This window comes from Mustelus asterias, chromosome 5 (genome assembly GCF_964213995.1).
Source record: "Mustelus asterias chromosome 5, sMusAst1.hap1.1, whole genome shotgun sequence".
NCBI classification, from domain to species: Eukaryota; Metazoa; Chordata; class Chondrichthyes; order Carcharhiniformes; family Triakidae; genus Mustelus; species Mustelus asterias.
The window spans coordinates 44,871,306-44,887,170 of NC_135805.1; the positions used below are offsets into that span (position 1 = coordinate 44,871,306).

Here is a 15,865-nt window from a genome sequence, read left to right on the forward strand (position 1 = left end):
AGTAGGGAAAATGCTTGAATCTATCATCAAGGAAGAAATAGCGAGACATCTGGATATAAATTGCCCCATTGGTAAGACGCAGCCTGTGTTCATGAAGGGCAGGTCATGTTTGACTAATTTGGTGGAATTCTTTGAGAACATTACATGTGCAGTGGACAATGGGGAACCTGTGGATGTAGTGTATCTGGATTTCCAGAAGGCATTTGACAAGGTGCCGCACCAAAGACTGCTACATAAGATAAAAGGTGCACAGTGTTACGGGTAATGTATTAGCATGGATAGAGGATTGGTTAACTAACAGAAAGCAAAGAGTGGGGGTAAATGGGTGTTTTTCTGGTTGGCGATCAGTGACTAGTGGTGTGCCTCAGGGATCAGTGTTGGGACCGCAATTGTTTACGATTTACATAGATGATTTGGAGTTGGGGACCAAGTGTAGTGTGCCAAAATTCGCAGATGACACTAAGATGGGTGGAAGAGCAAAGTGTGCAGAGGGATATAGATAATCTAAATGAGTGGGCGAGGGTCTGGCAGATGGAGTACAATGTTGGTAAATGTGAGGTCATCCATTTTGGTAGGAATAACAGCAAAATGGACTATTATTTAAATGGTAAAAAATTGCAGCATGCTGCTGTGCAGAGGGACCTGGGTGTCCTTGTGCAGGAATCTCAAGGAGTTGGTTTGCAGGTGCAGCAGGTAATTAAGAAGACAAATGGAATTTTGTCCTTCATTGCTAGAGGGATGGAGTTTAAAAACAGCAAGATTATGTTGCAGCTGTATAAGGTGCTGGTGAGGCCACACCTGGAGTACTGTGTACAGTTTTGGTCTCCTTACTTGAGAAAGGATATACTGGCACTGGAGGGGGTGCAGAGGAGATTCACTAGGTTGATTCCGGAGTTGAGAGGGTTAGCTTATGGGGAGAGACTGAGTAGACTGGAGCTATACTCATTGGAATTCAGAAGAATGAGGGGAGATCTTATAGAAACATATAAGATTATGAAGGGAATAGATAAGATAGAAGCAGGGAAGTTGTTTCCACTGGCGGGTGAAACTAGAACTAGGGCATAGCCTCAAAATAAGGGGAAGCAGATTTAGGACTGAGTTGAGGAGGAACTTCTTCACACAAAGGGTTGTGAATCTGTGGAATTCCCTGCCCAGTGAAGCAGCTGAGGCTACCTCATTGAATGTTTTTAAGGCAAGGATAGATACATTTTTGAACAGTAAAGGAATTAAGGGTTATAGTGAGCGGGCGGGTAAGTGGAGCTGAGTCCACAAAAAGATCAGCCATGATCTAATTGAATGGCGGAGCAGGCTCGAGGGGCCAGATGGCCTACTCCTGTTCTTATGTTCTTAAAACACTCCTCCTCACTGTTAACCACCCAGCCTATGTAGTCGTTAACATCTGTCCAATGCAACAGACAAGGCTGGGTTAACATCCAAAAGATACACTTTCAAAAACATTGCACTCCCTCAGTCCGATTATTTGCTCATGTCCTGGAATGGATCATGAACACACAAACTTCTGACTTAAAGGCAAACGTGCTGCCACTAAGCCAAGTGGATACAGTGATTAGTTTGTACACTCCACAAGTTAATTAGCAAAAACTAAATATCTGCAACGATGCCTGTTTTTAGCGCAAGAGCAGATTTTAAAACATGATTCTCAGTAGGAAAGTTTTTGTACCTCCTTAATGTAGATCCCTGTCCTTGAGAAGAAGTCTACAAGCTCAGGATGATGCTTGCTTTGTTGGCTTCCATGACCAAGAGTAAAATTAGTGTTGTTACCCCAGGTATAGACTTCAGTGGGATCTAGAAAATAAATCTGAATATACATGTCAAAAATTCAAAAGCCATTAAACAACTAAGTATAATGTTGAACAGCTACATAGCTAAATTAGTCTGTTTAATAAAACCAACCTCCGACATATGAGAAAGGGAATTAGAAATATTTGGACAAAATTCAAATCAGTTTCTGTAACATTAGAAGCCTAAATGAACAGAAGAAAATAGCACATGGTTTTTATTAAATATCTTTTACAGTGCTTTTAAAATGCTTTGCCAATCCTCTTGCATTGCTGCGTGTCATAACCAACCAAGAGGGAAAGCAGATGGCCTGCTTACAGCATGTGCTAATGCCAATAGCAGGTCACTCTATCCTCTATTTGCTCCCATCAAGAAACTATCCATTCTCATCAGCATCCCCTCCAATCTTTATTGAACTTCAATGAAACTAGTCACATAGCAAATCATGACTTTAAGCCTATTAAATCACTGGTACGGAAGATTGTCAAGTTGAATCTTTACACTAGTCTCGTGATCGTGGCACAGAGTGCAACAAGCTCACTTTTAAAATGTCACTAATTGCTCCTCTAACTCCATTAGGAGCAACTCACTGATAGTGTATATACTGAAGATTTCTATAGATTTCAAAATACCCAGGTACCCATACGTAAGAGAACTTTAGAACTCAGTCACATGATTTATAAATGATACTGCAGAGTTTTTGTAAGGATTTTTCAATGAACAGTTAAATAGATATTTCAATGTTTACTTAGACTTCTTTTTACTTTAAATTGCTACACACATATATTGAGAATGAAGAGAGGACTATACCAGTCTTTCTATAAATCACATGTGATGGTCTATCTTTCATGGCCAAGTCGAGTGTCGATAACCCTTCTTTATCCTGTATATTGAGACTACTCCCATGCTGTAAAGAGAGGTCAAACGGAAGTTATAAACTTGATATAAACAAGATCATTTCAATCTACAAAGAAACTGCAATTTGAAACAGAAGTGCATGAAATTCTAGAAATTACATCTACTTTAAATGGCACCACATGTGACTTTAAAACTTTACTCATAGCAACTCGGGCATAGGAGGAGGCCTTTCTGCCAGAGTTAGCTTCGATTGGGGTTATAGTCTCATTATCTTGTTCTTTGCCTATCTCTTATATTTTTCCATTGTAAATACCAATCTAATCCTTTCTTGAATGTTCTTTTAGTCTATGCCTCAATTTGTAGTGAAATAGTTCATGTTTCCAATAAATTTGTATTTGCTGACATTTTGCCTTTGATCTTCCAATAACAATTTCAAGTTTATATCTCTCTAACTGATTCAGCGAGAACAATAATTAGCTATTTATCCCTGCGAAGCCTTGCATTCTTTTGAAAAACTATTAGATCCTATATAAAGCCCCAATTTTAAGCTTTTCTTCATATCTAAAATCACATATTGCTGATAAAATTCTCATGAATCTTCACTCTGCCCTTTTTATGGATACAAAAATGGTAAGACCAGACTGGCATATGGTATCCCAACTCTTGTCAGAACAGTGGTTTATATCAATATATCACTTCTGTGATTTAGTATTCCAGGCTCTATTATCTAAAACCTTGCTTTTATGTCCTCCTATGCAAGTTGAAGATCTGTTACAGATCACCCTGCAGCCCCTTGGACTTTCTTTTACACCAAAGAATCTAACCATTTTCAATAAACATTCCTTCACTATTATTTTTCCAAAATCATATTTCACATTTATTTGCATTTGCCTATCACCTACTCTGCTAACCCATCCATATCTTCCAAATTCTCACTGCTGCGTACCATATTACTGAATTTGGTGGTGTCAGCAAATTTCAATAGGCCATTGGTACAGGAGCAATGCTATGCACAAATCAAAACAGTGCTTACTGACACTCCTCCCTAATCTATGTTTTCAACTCCCCAAGGGAGCTGACTATCCAGGTACTCCCACTACTACAAAAACCAAGCCTCTTTTGTGTTTCTTAAAGTAGATGATGATGGCTTGTCTATCACTGTCAATGATGACAGCTTATGATTTGTCTCCAATTTAATACAGGCTGTGGGTTCTCATGACTACACATGTTGCCCCTCGAAGACATCGTCCAAAAACACAGCACCTGTTTCCCTATGTACGGTGATAACACCCAAGTCTACCTCACCGCCAGCTGTGACAACCCCTCAATTTGTTTCTAAATTGTCATTGCTTTCCAATATTCAGTACTAGAATGACAGGGTTGCCAACTGTGATTAAATGGAAGTTTCATCACATGACCTGCCTCATACTCCAGTCATTAGTCAGCCAACGCATCCATCTCCATGATGCACTGCCTTTCTATGACAAATGGAAAGCAAAAAGATTCATTATCCAATTGGATGATGCTTTACTTGACAGCCATTTTTTGTATTTTCAATATTATTATATCTGTTAAAGAATAACATTCAAAGAAAATGACAAAAATCAATCTTTTTTAGTGTTCTGATAATTTTTCGCCACGTCTGCACACAATGCTCTCCTGGAGATTGATCTCAATTTCCTGGGAGATGCCAGGTTAGAATCATAGAAACCCTACAGTACAGAAAGAGGCCATTCGGCCCATTGAGTCTGCACCGACCACAATCCCACCCAGGCCCTACCCCCATGTCCCTACATATTTTACCCACTAATCCCTCTAACCTACGCATCTCAGGACACTAAGTGGCAATTTTTTTAGCATGGCCAATCAACCTAATCCGCACATCTTTGGACTGTGGGAGGAAACCAGAGCACCCGGAGGAAACCCACGCAGACATGAGGAGAATGGGCAAACTCCACACAGAGTGACCCAAGCCGGGAATCAAACCCAGGTCCCTGGACCTGTGAAGCAGCAGTGTTAACCACTGTGCTACCGTGCCGCCCGTCTAGGTGTAGGCTAATCCTTCTTCCAATTAAATATTCTAATTACTCCACCGCTGGCGGTTGTGGCTTCAGCTGCCTAGCCCCAAGTTGTGTAATTCCCTCCTTGAACCTTCCAAGCGCACTTCAACATACACCTTAAAATCTACCTCTTCTCACCTTTGGTCATTAATATCACATGAGGCTCAGTATCAAATTTTGTTTGATAACGTCCCTATAAAACTCCTTGGGATATTTTACTATGCTAAACAGGAAGTTGTTGTTGTAAAGTTCTAATTTTATAAATAATGTTTTCCCACCTCTGACATTAGATGTCAAATTGACATGAGGGCTGATCTTCCCTTTCACCTTATTTCTTTCACCAGTCAACATATTTACAAGCACTGGTAATGGAACTTCCCTGCCTAGAAAATCCAGAAACCATCCAGTACAATGAAATAACTATGCAACTCCTGCAACAAAATTAATTGGACTTTCAATACATGCACAAACAGAACAGCACATCATACCTTGAGAAGAAATATAGCACAATCAATGTGCCCATAGAACATACTTCTGTGCAGAGCTGTCCATCCAGATTCCTTATCCTTGACGGAATGATCAGCCCCTTTCTTTTCAAGAAGCCAATTCAAAACAGATTTTTTACCACAAGACGCAGCCATGTGTAGAACTGTTCTGCCAAAACTATCCTTCAGGGAAGCCGCATTGTAGCAGTAAGATGAAAGGAAGGCTTTACTCTGACCTTCAGTTCCCTTAGTCATCACTGAAATCATGTCAAGGGCATGTTGCAGAGAGCGGCACTTTGGAGTGCAGTCAGCAGTCACCGAATTCATCCTTTTCCCACTTTCGAGGTCTTCAAAAGACTTAAATTTCTGTTGAAGGCTCTGGAACTTAGTTGCCTGGCAGCTGTACCATCAAAGTGCTAGATTTGTGCTTGTGTTATAAAAACACTGCACTCTAGCAATCCTCTAGCCTTCGTTACATTAGTTCAGTCCATGAGAGCGGTGCTGGTTTAGTTCAAGGAACTGTTATTTCAAGGTATAAAATGCTACCTATAATATATGGCACTTTGTTGCAATTAAATAGACAAAAATAGAAATTTAATTATAACATTTTTGTGGAAAATAAAAACTGTTGTAAATTTTCAGTCAAAACGTATCCATCACACTCTCCTGAATGTCATTCCTTCGAAGTCAGCCACCATAGGGGAAGGGAAGCTCCCCCACTACTCTGTTCTTGCTTAAGCCTCCATAATTGTAAGTGCCACCTGGAAAAAGAATTTTTTAAAAAAGTTCAGTGCACACAAAATATTCCCATGAGTTATATTATTTAAATCTTGCTGATTTACAAGAGAAATTCCTAATTTCCCAACTCATTTTAAATTCTCACATTGAGGATCATTCTTTTCATTCCAATGAGTTTTCATAGAATCATGAGAATCCTACAGTGCAGAAGGAGGCCATTTGGCCCATCGAGTCTGCACCGACCACAATCCCACCCAGGGCCTATCCCCATAACCCCATGCATTTACCCTAGCTAGCTCCCCTGACACTAAGGGACAATTTAGTATGGCCAATCCACCTAACCCGCACATCTTTGGACTGTGGGAGGAAACCCACGCAGACACGGGTAGAATGTGCAAACTCCGCACAGACAGTGACCCAAGCCGGGAATCGAACCCGGGTCCCTGGCGCTGTGAGGCAGCAGTGCTAACCATTGTGCCGCCCTAAAATTTCAAACAAAGTTGCAATATAAATTCAGGCAAACATAATCAGAAAGCATAATACAATTTTTCCTGCATTACTTTCACTATATGGAAGATGCTGAATATAAAAAAGCGCAGTGGTACAATCTGTCAAGAAGCAGAGGTAGTTGTAAGGAGAGGTAGCTTATAAGTAATTCATGTTTATATTGCTGGATATTAGAAATAAGATATAGATTTCAGAAAGTTAGTGTTTTGAGTAAGAAAGGATAAAAACTCTAGTCAGGTCCATATTAAACAAAGGTGTTGCATGTATGGGGGTTTAGGGTCTCAGTTCAACGGTGACTGCATTGCATTTAGAGAGTTTACAACATGAAAGGTAAACAAGAACATTGGAGGAAGAATGAGCCGTTGCTTAACAACCGGGGCCACTTTTTAGGTTAGGAAGGTTCTTTGTGTTTAATTTTAAACTGAACCTGTAGCCGTCTTGGCTCTGCTAGAAGAAAAGCCATACCACGGAGTAATGGACAAGAAAGCAAGTCCAGAAGCTAAAGGACAGTTTGTTCTAGAAACTAGAGAATGGAGAAAAGTTTCCAAGAAGATTTAAGTAAAAAGGAATAAAGCAGATTGGTAATATCTTACTACAGCCTGTGAAGTAAAAGATTGAAGCAATTGGGAAGCAATTGGTGGCTGGACCCCTGAGAGACTGTGTGGAAGTTTGAAAGCTCCTGGTTATCAAAACAAAGGAATACTGAAGGGAGAATCATAGAATCGTACAGCGCAGCAGAGCTCCTTCGGCCCATCAAGTCCACACTGACACATTAGAAACACCAGAACTCCCACCTAATCCCATCCTCCAGCACTTGGCCCATAGTCCTGAATGTTACGATGTGCCAAGTGCTCATCCAGATACTTCTTAAAGGATGTGAGGCAACACATCCCCACCAGCCTCCCAGGCAATGCATTCCAGGCAATGCATTCCAGGCCGTCACCACCTTCTGGGTAAAAAAAAAATTTTCCTTTCATCGCCCCTAAACCTCTTACCCCTCATCTTAAACCTATGTCCCCTTGTGACTGACCTTCAACTAAGGAGAATAGCTGCTCTTTATCCACTCTGTCCATGCCTCTCATAATCTTGTACACCTCAATCAGGTCGCCCCTCAGTCTTCTCTGCCTCAATGAAAACAACCCAAGCCTGTCTTCTTAATTTAAATGTTCCATCCCAGGCAGCATCCTGGTAAATCTCCTCTGCACCTTCTCCAGTGCAATCACATCCTTCCGATAATGTGGCGACCAGACTGCACACACAGTAGTCTGGCTGTGGCCTCACCAAAGTTCGATACAACTCCAACATTACTTCCCTGCTTGGAAAACCTGGAGGAAGTTCCTTGCTGAAAACAGCTAAGGGTGAGAACTAAGAACAAGGATCAGTACGGCACAGGAACAGGCCCTACGGCCCACCAAGCATGCACCAAACACGTTGCCCTATCTAGACTAACCGCCTGTATCCCTCTATTCCCCGCCTGTTCATGTGTCTATCCAGATAAGTCTTCAATGTCACTAATGTGTCTGCCTCAACCACCTCACTTGGCAGTGCAGTCCAGGCCCCCACACCCTCTGTGTAAAAGTCTTCCCCCACACATCTCTACTGAACCTTTCCCCCCTTATCTTGAACTTGCACCCTTTTGTAATTGTCTTTTCTGCCCTCAGAAAAAGCTTCCAACTGTTCACCTTATCTATGCCCCTCATCATTTTATAAGCATCGTTTTAAAGAAGATTCTAAGGTGTGTCTGCTCGCAAGTGGAGTTTGGAAACAAAGGTGGAAGCTAGACTCCAGTGACATCAGTTGACTCACAGTGTAATAGTCACCTGGGGGGAATTTGAGGAGAAATTCACAGAAGGTCAATTGAGTGGCATCTGCCACTTGGTTTCAGAGTGGGGTGTTAGCTGACCACAGTTAGTCTGTTGTGTTATAGGGACTGTTTGTTTACTGAAAACCTGACAACACAAGATATATTTTGTAGCTTGTGTTATCTTTAAAATCTGTGTACGCTTGTGGGAGTGAAGGAGTATCATATTCCAGTCAAACTTTTCACGTTTAATTTTTTTTGCTTGTTAAAAGCTAATTGACAATCCTGTGACTCTGTTCATCCATCTTTTCTAAAAAGGTTACGGTCTTTTGAGCCAGGGTTCATTTCTGGGACCTTGCTGTCCAGTAGTTACATCTATTCTGATCCCAGATGGTGTTAAGAATTTCAATGCAATGTGCTGAAAAAGTACTTATGAATTGACATCAGAAAAGGTTGAAATAAACAGATAAGATGCAAGAAATACTCAGCAGGTCTAGCAGCATTGGTGGAGAAAGAGTTAAAATTGAGTCGAATATAACATTTCTTGACAATTTAGCTCTTTCCACAGATGCTGCCAGATCTGCTCAGTATTTCGAGCACTTTCTGTTTATATTTCAGATTTTCAGTACCTGCAGTTTTGTTGCTGTTATATCAGGTAAAGGTTGCTATGGCACTCTGAAGGGAACGCTGAACTTTTCCAAAAATGATACAACATTGGAATCAACTTTTCTTGCACAGAGCATAAAATATCAGCGTGGTTTGATGACTAACACAGTCTTTCATTCTGTGACAAGTCGCAAATTATGAAAGCTTTACTGTCAGTTTATTCTAACCATTCAAAGCTGCAACCCACGGGCATCTTACCTAAATTTAAAATACAGTGTACTGCATGCATTTGGTCAGAATCAAATAAAAACTGGCTGAAAAGCAGTTGAATGTGAGAAAACATAATTGGGTCTGTTGAAGCCTGCACAAAAAGTCAATTTGATCCAAGAGAATAAATAACCAAACCACGAAGTGCAATGTCCAGGGATTTGAGTAGAATACTGTTCCTCCAATAGAACTAATCACGGCCATAAGATAAAATTTCAGACACTTCAGTAACCCTCCGGACACTAGCTTACCAAACTTCAATAGTAGTCAATATTTGTGTACTATTCTGTGAAATGGAACCACGTTATAGCCACATCCAGAGGAAAAATTAAATTAGATTTAATTGCTTTGCTTCTGCTGTATCAAAACTTGTCATTAGTTTTGCTCTATTCAGAAACTCGGCCAAGTTTACCCTGAGCTCAGCAATGTATTTCAGCCTTTATATTTACCAAATTCTGGCAGTAATATTTTCCATTTGTTTTGAAATTTATAGCAGGATGTGTGCCATTTAAGGGAATCTGTCAAAATCAACCATGCATTCCAATAAAAGATACATTTTTTAACAATTATAGCAAGCAATATGTGGATTTAAAAATCATAATGTAGATAAGTATTTTAATTCATTCCAGTAAATAAGTTTAGACTTGATACACCTTGCACCTGTAGGGATTGAAAAAGTGTGCAGGGGAACAAAAAAATCATTTTCAAACAATTACCTTACATTTGCAGTCAGTGGACTGCGTCGGCCCACAGAACAGCATCTGTAATTACGTTGGGCATGCAGGGCTCTAACTGAAGACTGAACTGTTACGAAGGTCAATGCTTATTGACACCAAGCAATCAACAAAACAGGACTCGGGACAATCCCATCTGCTCAGCTACCAATTATGTTGCTTTCTTTCTACTTGAAATGAACAATTGATTCTTGCGCATCACGATGGAAGAATCGGGCCCAAAGAGTTGTCGTGAGGGAACTCCAGAGCTTGAGGCCTCCATAACAGAAAGGATAGCCACCAATGGGGAACAATTATCACCGAGGATGTGCAAGAAGCCAGAATTGGAGAAGGGGAGATATCTCAGAGGGTTGTGGGGTTGGAGCTGATTACAGAGATAGGAAGAAGCAAGGCCACGGAGGAATTTGAAAACAAGGGTGAGAATTTTAAAATAAAGACATTGCTTGACAGGGAGCCAATGTAGGTCAGCAAGTACAAGGGGTGATAGGGGAACAAGACTCATGGCAAGTTAAAACCAGGCAGGCTGGGTTTTGGAGGACATTAAGAAAAACAAGACGATTTTTAAGCGCAGTTAATGAAAAAGCAGTGGTGTTTACTAATACTCGTATTTCATGTTGTTGTTAAAAAAAGCTGAATGATCGTCCAAGAAATAACTGGATTGTCAAAACCAATCTCTGGGAAGATTTTTTTTAAAAACTGACAGCTATATAAATAGTGGATCCTGATGATATAGGTCACATTCAACAAAAGTTAAGTGCCAGGATATTGGATCAGGCCCACCATATAAGTGATCTAGCCTATAATCTTAATTGACATTGCAGTGAAGAACTAAAAGGGCAGTTACACGCTGGGAAGTATTCAAGCAATAACAATCATGGGATCATCAGATTTCAGTTGGTTGTGTAAATTACTATTACTTAAGTGTTAAATGTCAATTTTCAGCAAGGTCCTGCAGTAAACAAACAGGAAAAGACAGATGGCAGAATGCTTCTGGACAAAAGTAACTGTGATAAAGAAAAAAAATATTTCAACCTAAACTTCTTTGCAGGAACTAGTCAATAACATATGTGTATTCCTGGTTCTTCCAACCAGCTTCCACAGGAGAACACCTCCCACTATGATTAAGATCAACAGAGATCCTGGAAAACAGGGACCATTTTCCTCATTTTGGGAGCTTCAACTCTGTGAAAGCACAGATAGATGACAAAATTTATCATTGCTTCCAAAATGCCTTCAGTCAACTGGGGAAAAGATTATTTGAGGACCAGGACCTGAAACCCGAGACTAAGGTCATGGTTGACTTTGTAGCAGTGATCCCAGTGCACCTATATGCTTTGAAAACTTGCACAACCTACAATAGGCACCTCAAAGCACTGGAGAAGTACTACCTGCAGTGTTTTCACAAGGTCTTCCAAAGCTGGTGACAAAAAAGCCAGACCAACAGCAGCACCCTCTTCCAAGCAAACATGCCCAGCATCAAGGCGTTCATCACTCAAAACCAGCTCCACTGAGCAGGGCATGCCTTTCATTTGCCTGACACCAAACTCCCAAAGTAACAGTTCCACTTGGAACTCGATCATGGCAGGAAACTCCCAGGAGACAGCAGAAACACTTTAGGGATGTACTCAAAACATCCCTGAAGAGATCAAATATCCCCACTTACCCATGGGAGTCCCTGGTTTGCCAACAACCAAATCAGAGAAAGGTTATTGAGGAAGGTACTGAACACACCAAGGGCAAGTAGGCAGAGGCAGAATTGAGGTGTCGGAAAAAACATACAAATCTCCGACCACCTCATCCCACGTTGAATTAATAACTATCTCAGAACCCATCACATTAAATTAGAAGCAAATCATCCTCCATTCTGAGGAACTGTCCAAGATGGAAAAGAAGATATGTACAGAACAAAGTGGAAAAGAGAAGTTAATATAGAAATTAACCTCGTTATCAGGTATAAGAGAGACTTACTTCAGGTGAGCCAAATTGAGTATTAAATAAGGATGAACATAAAACTGAAGCTACCCCTTAGAAATGCCACTGATATCATTCCATTCAACACTGTGCATGACGGTTACAGTACATATCACCTACAGGATATACTACAAACAACTCAACAAGTTACTTTGACAACATATAATAGTTGCTTCTATCATTGAGAAAGGTAAGAGCCATAATGCTATGGGGAACTTTAGCATACCCAGGTGACACACCATTCTGACTTGGCCATATAATAAGCATTTTTTCATAAGGCCATAGACATAGGAGCAGAGTTAGGCCACTCGCCCATCGAGTCTGCTCCACCATTCAATCATGGCTGATATTTTTTTCATCCCCATTCTCCTGTCTTTTCCCCATAACCCCTGATCCCCTTATTAATCAAGAACTTATCTATCTCTGTCTTAAAGACACTCAATGACCTGGTCCCCACAGCCTTCTGCGGCAAAGAGTTCCACAGATTTACCACTCTGGCTGAAGAAATTCCTTCTCATCTCTGTTTTAAAGAATCGTCCCTTTAGCCTGAGGTTGTGCCCTCAGGTTCTAGTTTTTTCTACTAGTGGAAACATCCTCTCCACGTCCACTCTATCCAGGCCTCGCAGTATCCTGCAAGTTTCAATAAGATCCCCCCTCATCCTTCTAAATTCCAACGACCCACAGTCCTCAACCGTTCCTCATACAACAAGCTCTTCATTCCAGGGATCATTCTTGCGAACCTCCACAGGACCCTTTCCAAGGCCAGCACATCCTTCCTCAGATACAGGGCCCAAAGCTGCTCACAATACTCCAAATGGGATCTGACTAGAGCCTTATACAGCCTCAGAAGTACATCCCCGCTCTTGTATTCTAGCCCTCTCAACATGAACGTCACATTGCATTTGCCTTCCTAACTGCCAACTGAACCTTCACATTAACCTTAAGAGAATTTTGAACAAGGACTCCAAAGTCCCTTTGTGCTTCTGATTTCCTCAGCATTTCCCCATTTAGAAAATAGTCTATGCCTCCATTCCTCCTTCCAAAGTTCATAACATCACACTTTTCCACATTGTATTCCATCTTTCTGGATCAATATACTGAGTTTCCAATGTAAGATAACATAATAAAAACTTTTGAGCATCAGGAAGACCTACCACTATCTTCTCAGAAATTGGAGTTGGCGAATAAATAGTCTTACCAGCACAAATCAAACGCCAAATTTAAAAAGCTGAAAACTGATCAAGGACAAAATGAGTCCTTTGAGATTCAGCAGGGCAAGTTAAATGCAAAATGGATACTTTGCATCTGTTTTCATTATAGGTGAACTAGGGAAATGTGAATAAATTATGTAAATGTTTGAAGTATCTTAGTATGGTTATGGAGAGAGATCTAGAAATTAATGCTAATAAATCACTGAAGGTCCCAAAACCATGAGAAACAGATCAGGTTTCAGATACAAAAACAGGAAATTCTGGAAAATCTCAGCAGGTCTGACAGCATCTGTGAAGAGACAACAGAGCCAACATTTCAAGTCTGGATGACTCTTTGTTCCTCTGTCAGGCCGGTTGAGATTTTCAAGCATTTTGTGTTTCAGATTCCAGCATCCATAGTAATTTGCCTTTATCTCAGGTTTCAGATAGTATTTTTGGAACACTACAATAACCAAAAAACATTATAGGGCGTGCAAGCCACATCTGGAATAATGTGGCGAGTTTTGATGCTAACACATAAAAAGTTATTTAAGTTTTAGAAATAATGAACGGAATCCATTCTGTCCAGTTTGATAGCTTATTTGCCAAATCGACAGGGAGAACTCTCCATCAAATGAGTCAGGTTAGATGCCAGGAAGTTACTTATTTTTAATAATCTCCTTTTAACATCTTATCAAGTGTGTAGTGAACATGAATTCTCTACAGACTTTCTGAAGAGATCTGGGCACGTTTCTGAAAGGAATTTTCAAGTTCTAAAAAGTAGCTTGCAGCACAGAAGGCAAGATGAGAGATTTATAAACTGGCAATGGAGTTTATCTTTTGGCTTCTCTGGGCCAATTTTAATGTTCATCTTTCACTGTCAGTTGAACGTTGTATGTCTGTGGATCATAAAGAAGCATTTGTTTTCTATGAAAGTTGTTCATGGGGACTCGGTCCAGTCAAGGACTTTCACTTAAATGTTTCAAGACTATTACACAATAAAGCCTTTTGGAAGCATCATTTGATGCTTTCAAGAAGTACTTATATTTAATTAAACATCGAAATATAAATAAAACATTACAATGTGCTTTGAATGTTGTAAAACAACAAGGACTGAATTATTACTGCTAATCATTTTGAGCAAAAAATGGAATTGAAAAGCAGAAAAGTTTGCTAAACTTGTACAGAACTTGGTTATACCACATTAGGAATACAGGGAACAGATCTTGGCGCCAGATTGTTACAATCCCAGTTGGTGTTATAACTGGACAGGAAGATCCCAGAATGGAAACCTGGCTCAAAAGACCATAACTTTTACTGGAGGGACAGAGTCACAGAACCATTAATTAGTTTTAACAACAAGGAAAAACAACATTCATTAAACATGAGAGGTTGGATTATGCTTCAATACTTCCCTAGTTTACAAATACACACTGATTTTAAGATTAACAAGGACTACAAGCATATCTTAAATTACAATTACAGAAACATAAAGACCGTTTAAGCACACAGATTGGCTGTGGACTTTTCCTCAACACCGCCCCCACCCTCTCTCCCAGATGACTGTCATATGAGAGTTTCCAAAAAACACACTTTAAAATCTTCTTTCATAACAATGCTTTCCATCAGCAGTATGCATTCCAAAATCCAGTTCAAGTTTTTCAAATTACTCTTTTAAACAAAGCTGCCACTCCACCTTTAATAATGAATTCAGTATTCAGGTTTTACACTTCCACCTTCAGGATTTCTTTGTCTTGACTACTATACAACTGTTCACAATTGCTTTAACTCGATTCCCAGACTCTATTAAAATGGCATCAAACTTTTGATTTATCTTTGAAGTGGGATTTTCCCATTTAGCTCTGGTTACTGAAAATGTCACTTTCACTCAGAATACTTTTGTCTGCTCCTCCCATGAATTCTCCTCAACAATACCTTGGTCTCTGTTCTCTTGGAATGTCTTAAAACTGAAGTCTTACGTCCCATTTGGTTCTTTGGGAAGTCTATCTCTTTGCAGATCCCTTGTCCTGTCCAGCTTCCCCTGGCAGAGCTGAGAGATGTTCACTCCCCACTATCTTATGTTCAACTGCCTTGGCTTCCAGTTAAACCAGGAACAAAAACCCTTCTTGCCTTAAAAGGCCCCAATTGCTAAGCAACTGCTACTTCTGCCAGCCTCTATTTCCTCTTCATGTCGTAACCCTCTTTCAGCACAATTTGAATTGAACCAACCCCCACACATACAAACACCTTTGTCCAGCATAAATCTAATAGCTTTTACCCCTCTTTACACAGGAGCATTAAACTAGACCCACTTAAAACTATACCTTGTTTCTACTGTTTCCCAATACAAATATAAATCCTTTACAACTATTTTTGTTTTCCTAACAAGATTTTAACAAGAGAATATATGAGGCACCGGAGAACGTGTGTTGCAAATTTGCAAGAGTGATACTATGAATGGTCGTACCTGTTGTGGGCATGGCTGGGACAGTGTGGGGGTGGGGGGGGACAGTAGAGGCTGTAGGGAATGAAATCTTCTCTTTTCCATATAAAAGAGAAGACTAAAGATTCGCCTGATTGAGATCTTTCAGATTAGGTAGGGCAGATGTAAAGAAGACTTCTCCACTCACAAGGTTGATCAGACGAGGGGACCATAAAATAAGACAGTCACTGGTGAATTAATGAGGAATTCAGGGAAAACATCTTTATCAACAGCGATGAGAATATGAAACGAGTTACCATGGGAAGTGGTTACGGAAAATAGCATAGATGCATTTAAGGGGAAGTTAGATAAACATGAGGGAGAAAGTAATGGAAGATATGCTGTTGGGTTAAATGAAGAAAGATT

The 15,865-nt window shown here is 40.2% G+C and overlaps 1 protein-coding gene across 1 annotated transcript in view; it reads right to left on the reverse strand.

Moving 5' to 3' along the window:
• ibtk (inhibitor of Bruton agammaglobulinemia tyrosine kinase) overlaps positions 1-15,865 on the reverse strand; it is a 126,281-nt gene that overhangs the window by 87,373 nt on the left and 23,043 nt on the right. Inside the window, exons 2-4 of the mRNA XM_078212465.1 lie at positions 5,207-5,964; positions 2,611-2,707; positions 1,682-1,806 (exon numbers count right to left, since the gene is read on the reverse strand). Coding sequence (XP_078068591.1) covers positions 1,682-1,806; positions 2,611-2,707; positions 5,207-5,530 — 546 coding nt within the window. The 5' untranslated portion in view covers positions 5,531-5,964. The remainder of the gene's footprint in view (positions 1-1,681; positions 1,807-2,610; positions 2,708-5,206; positions 5,965-15,865) is intronic.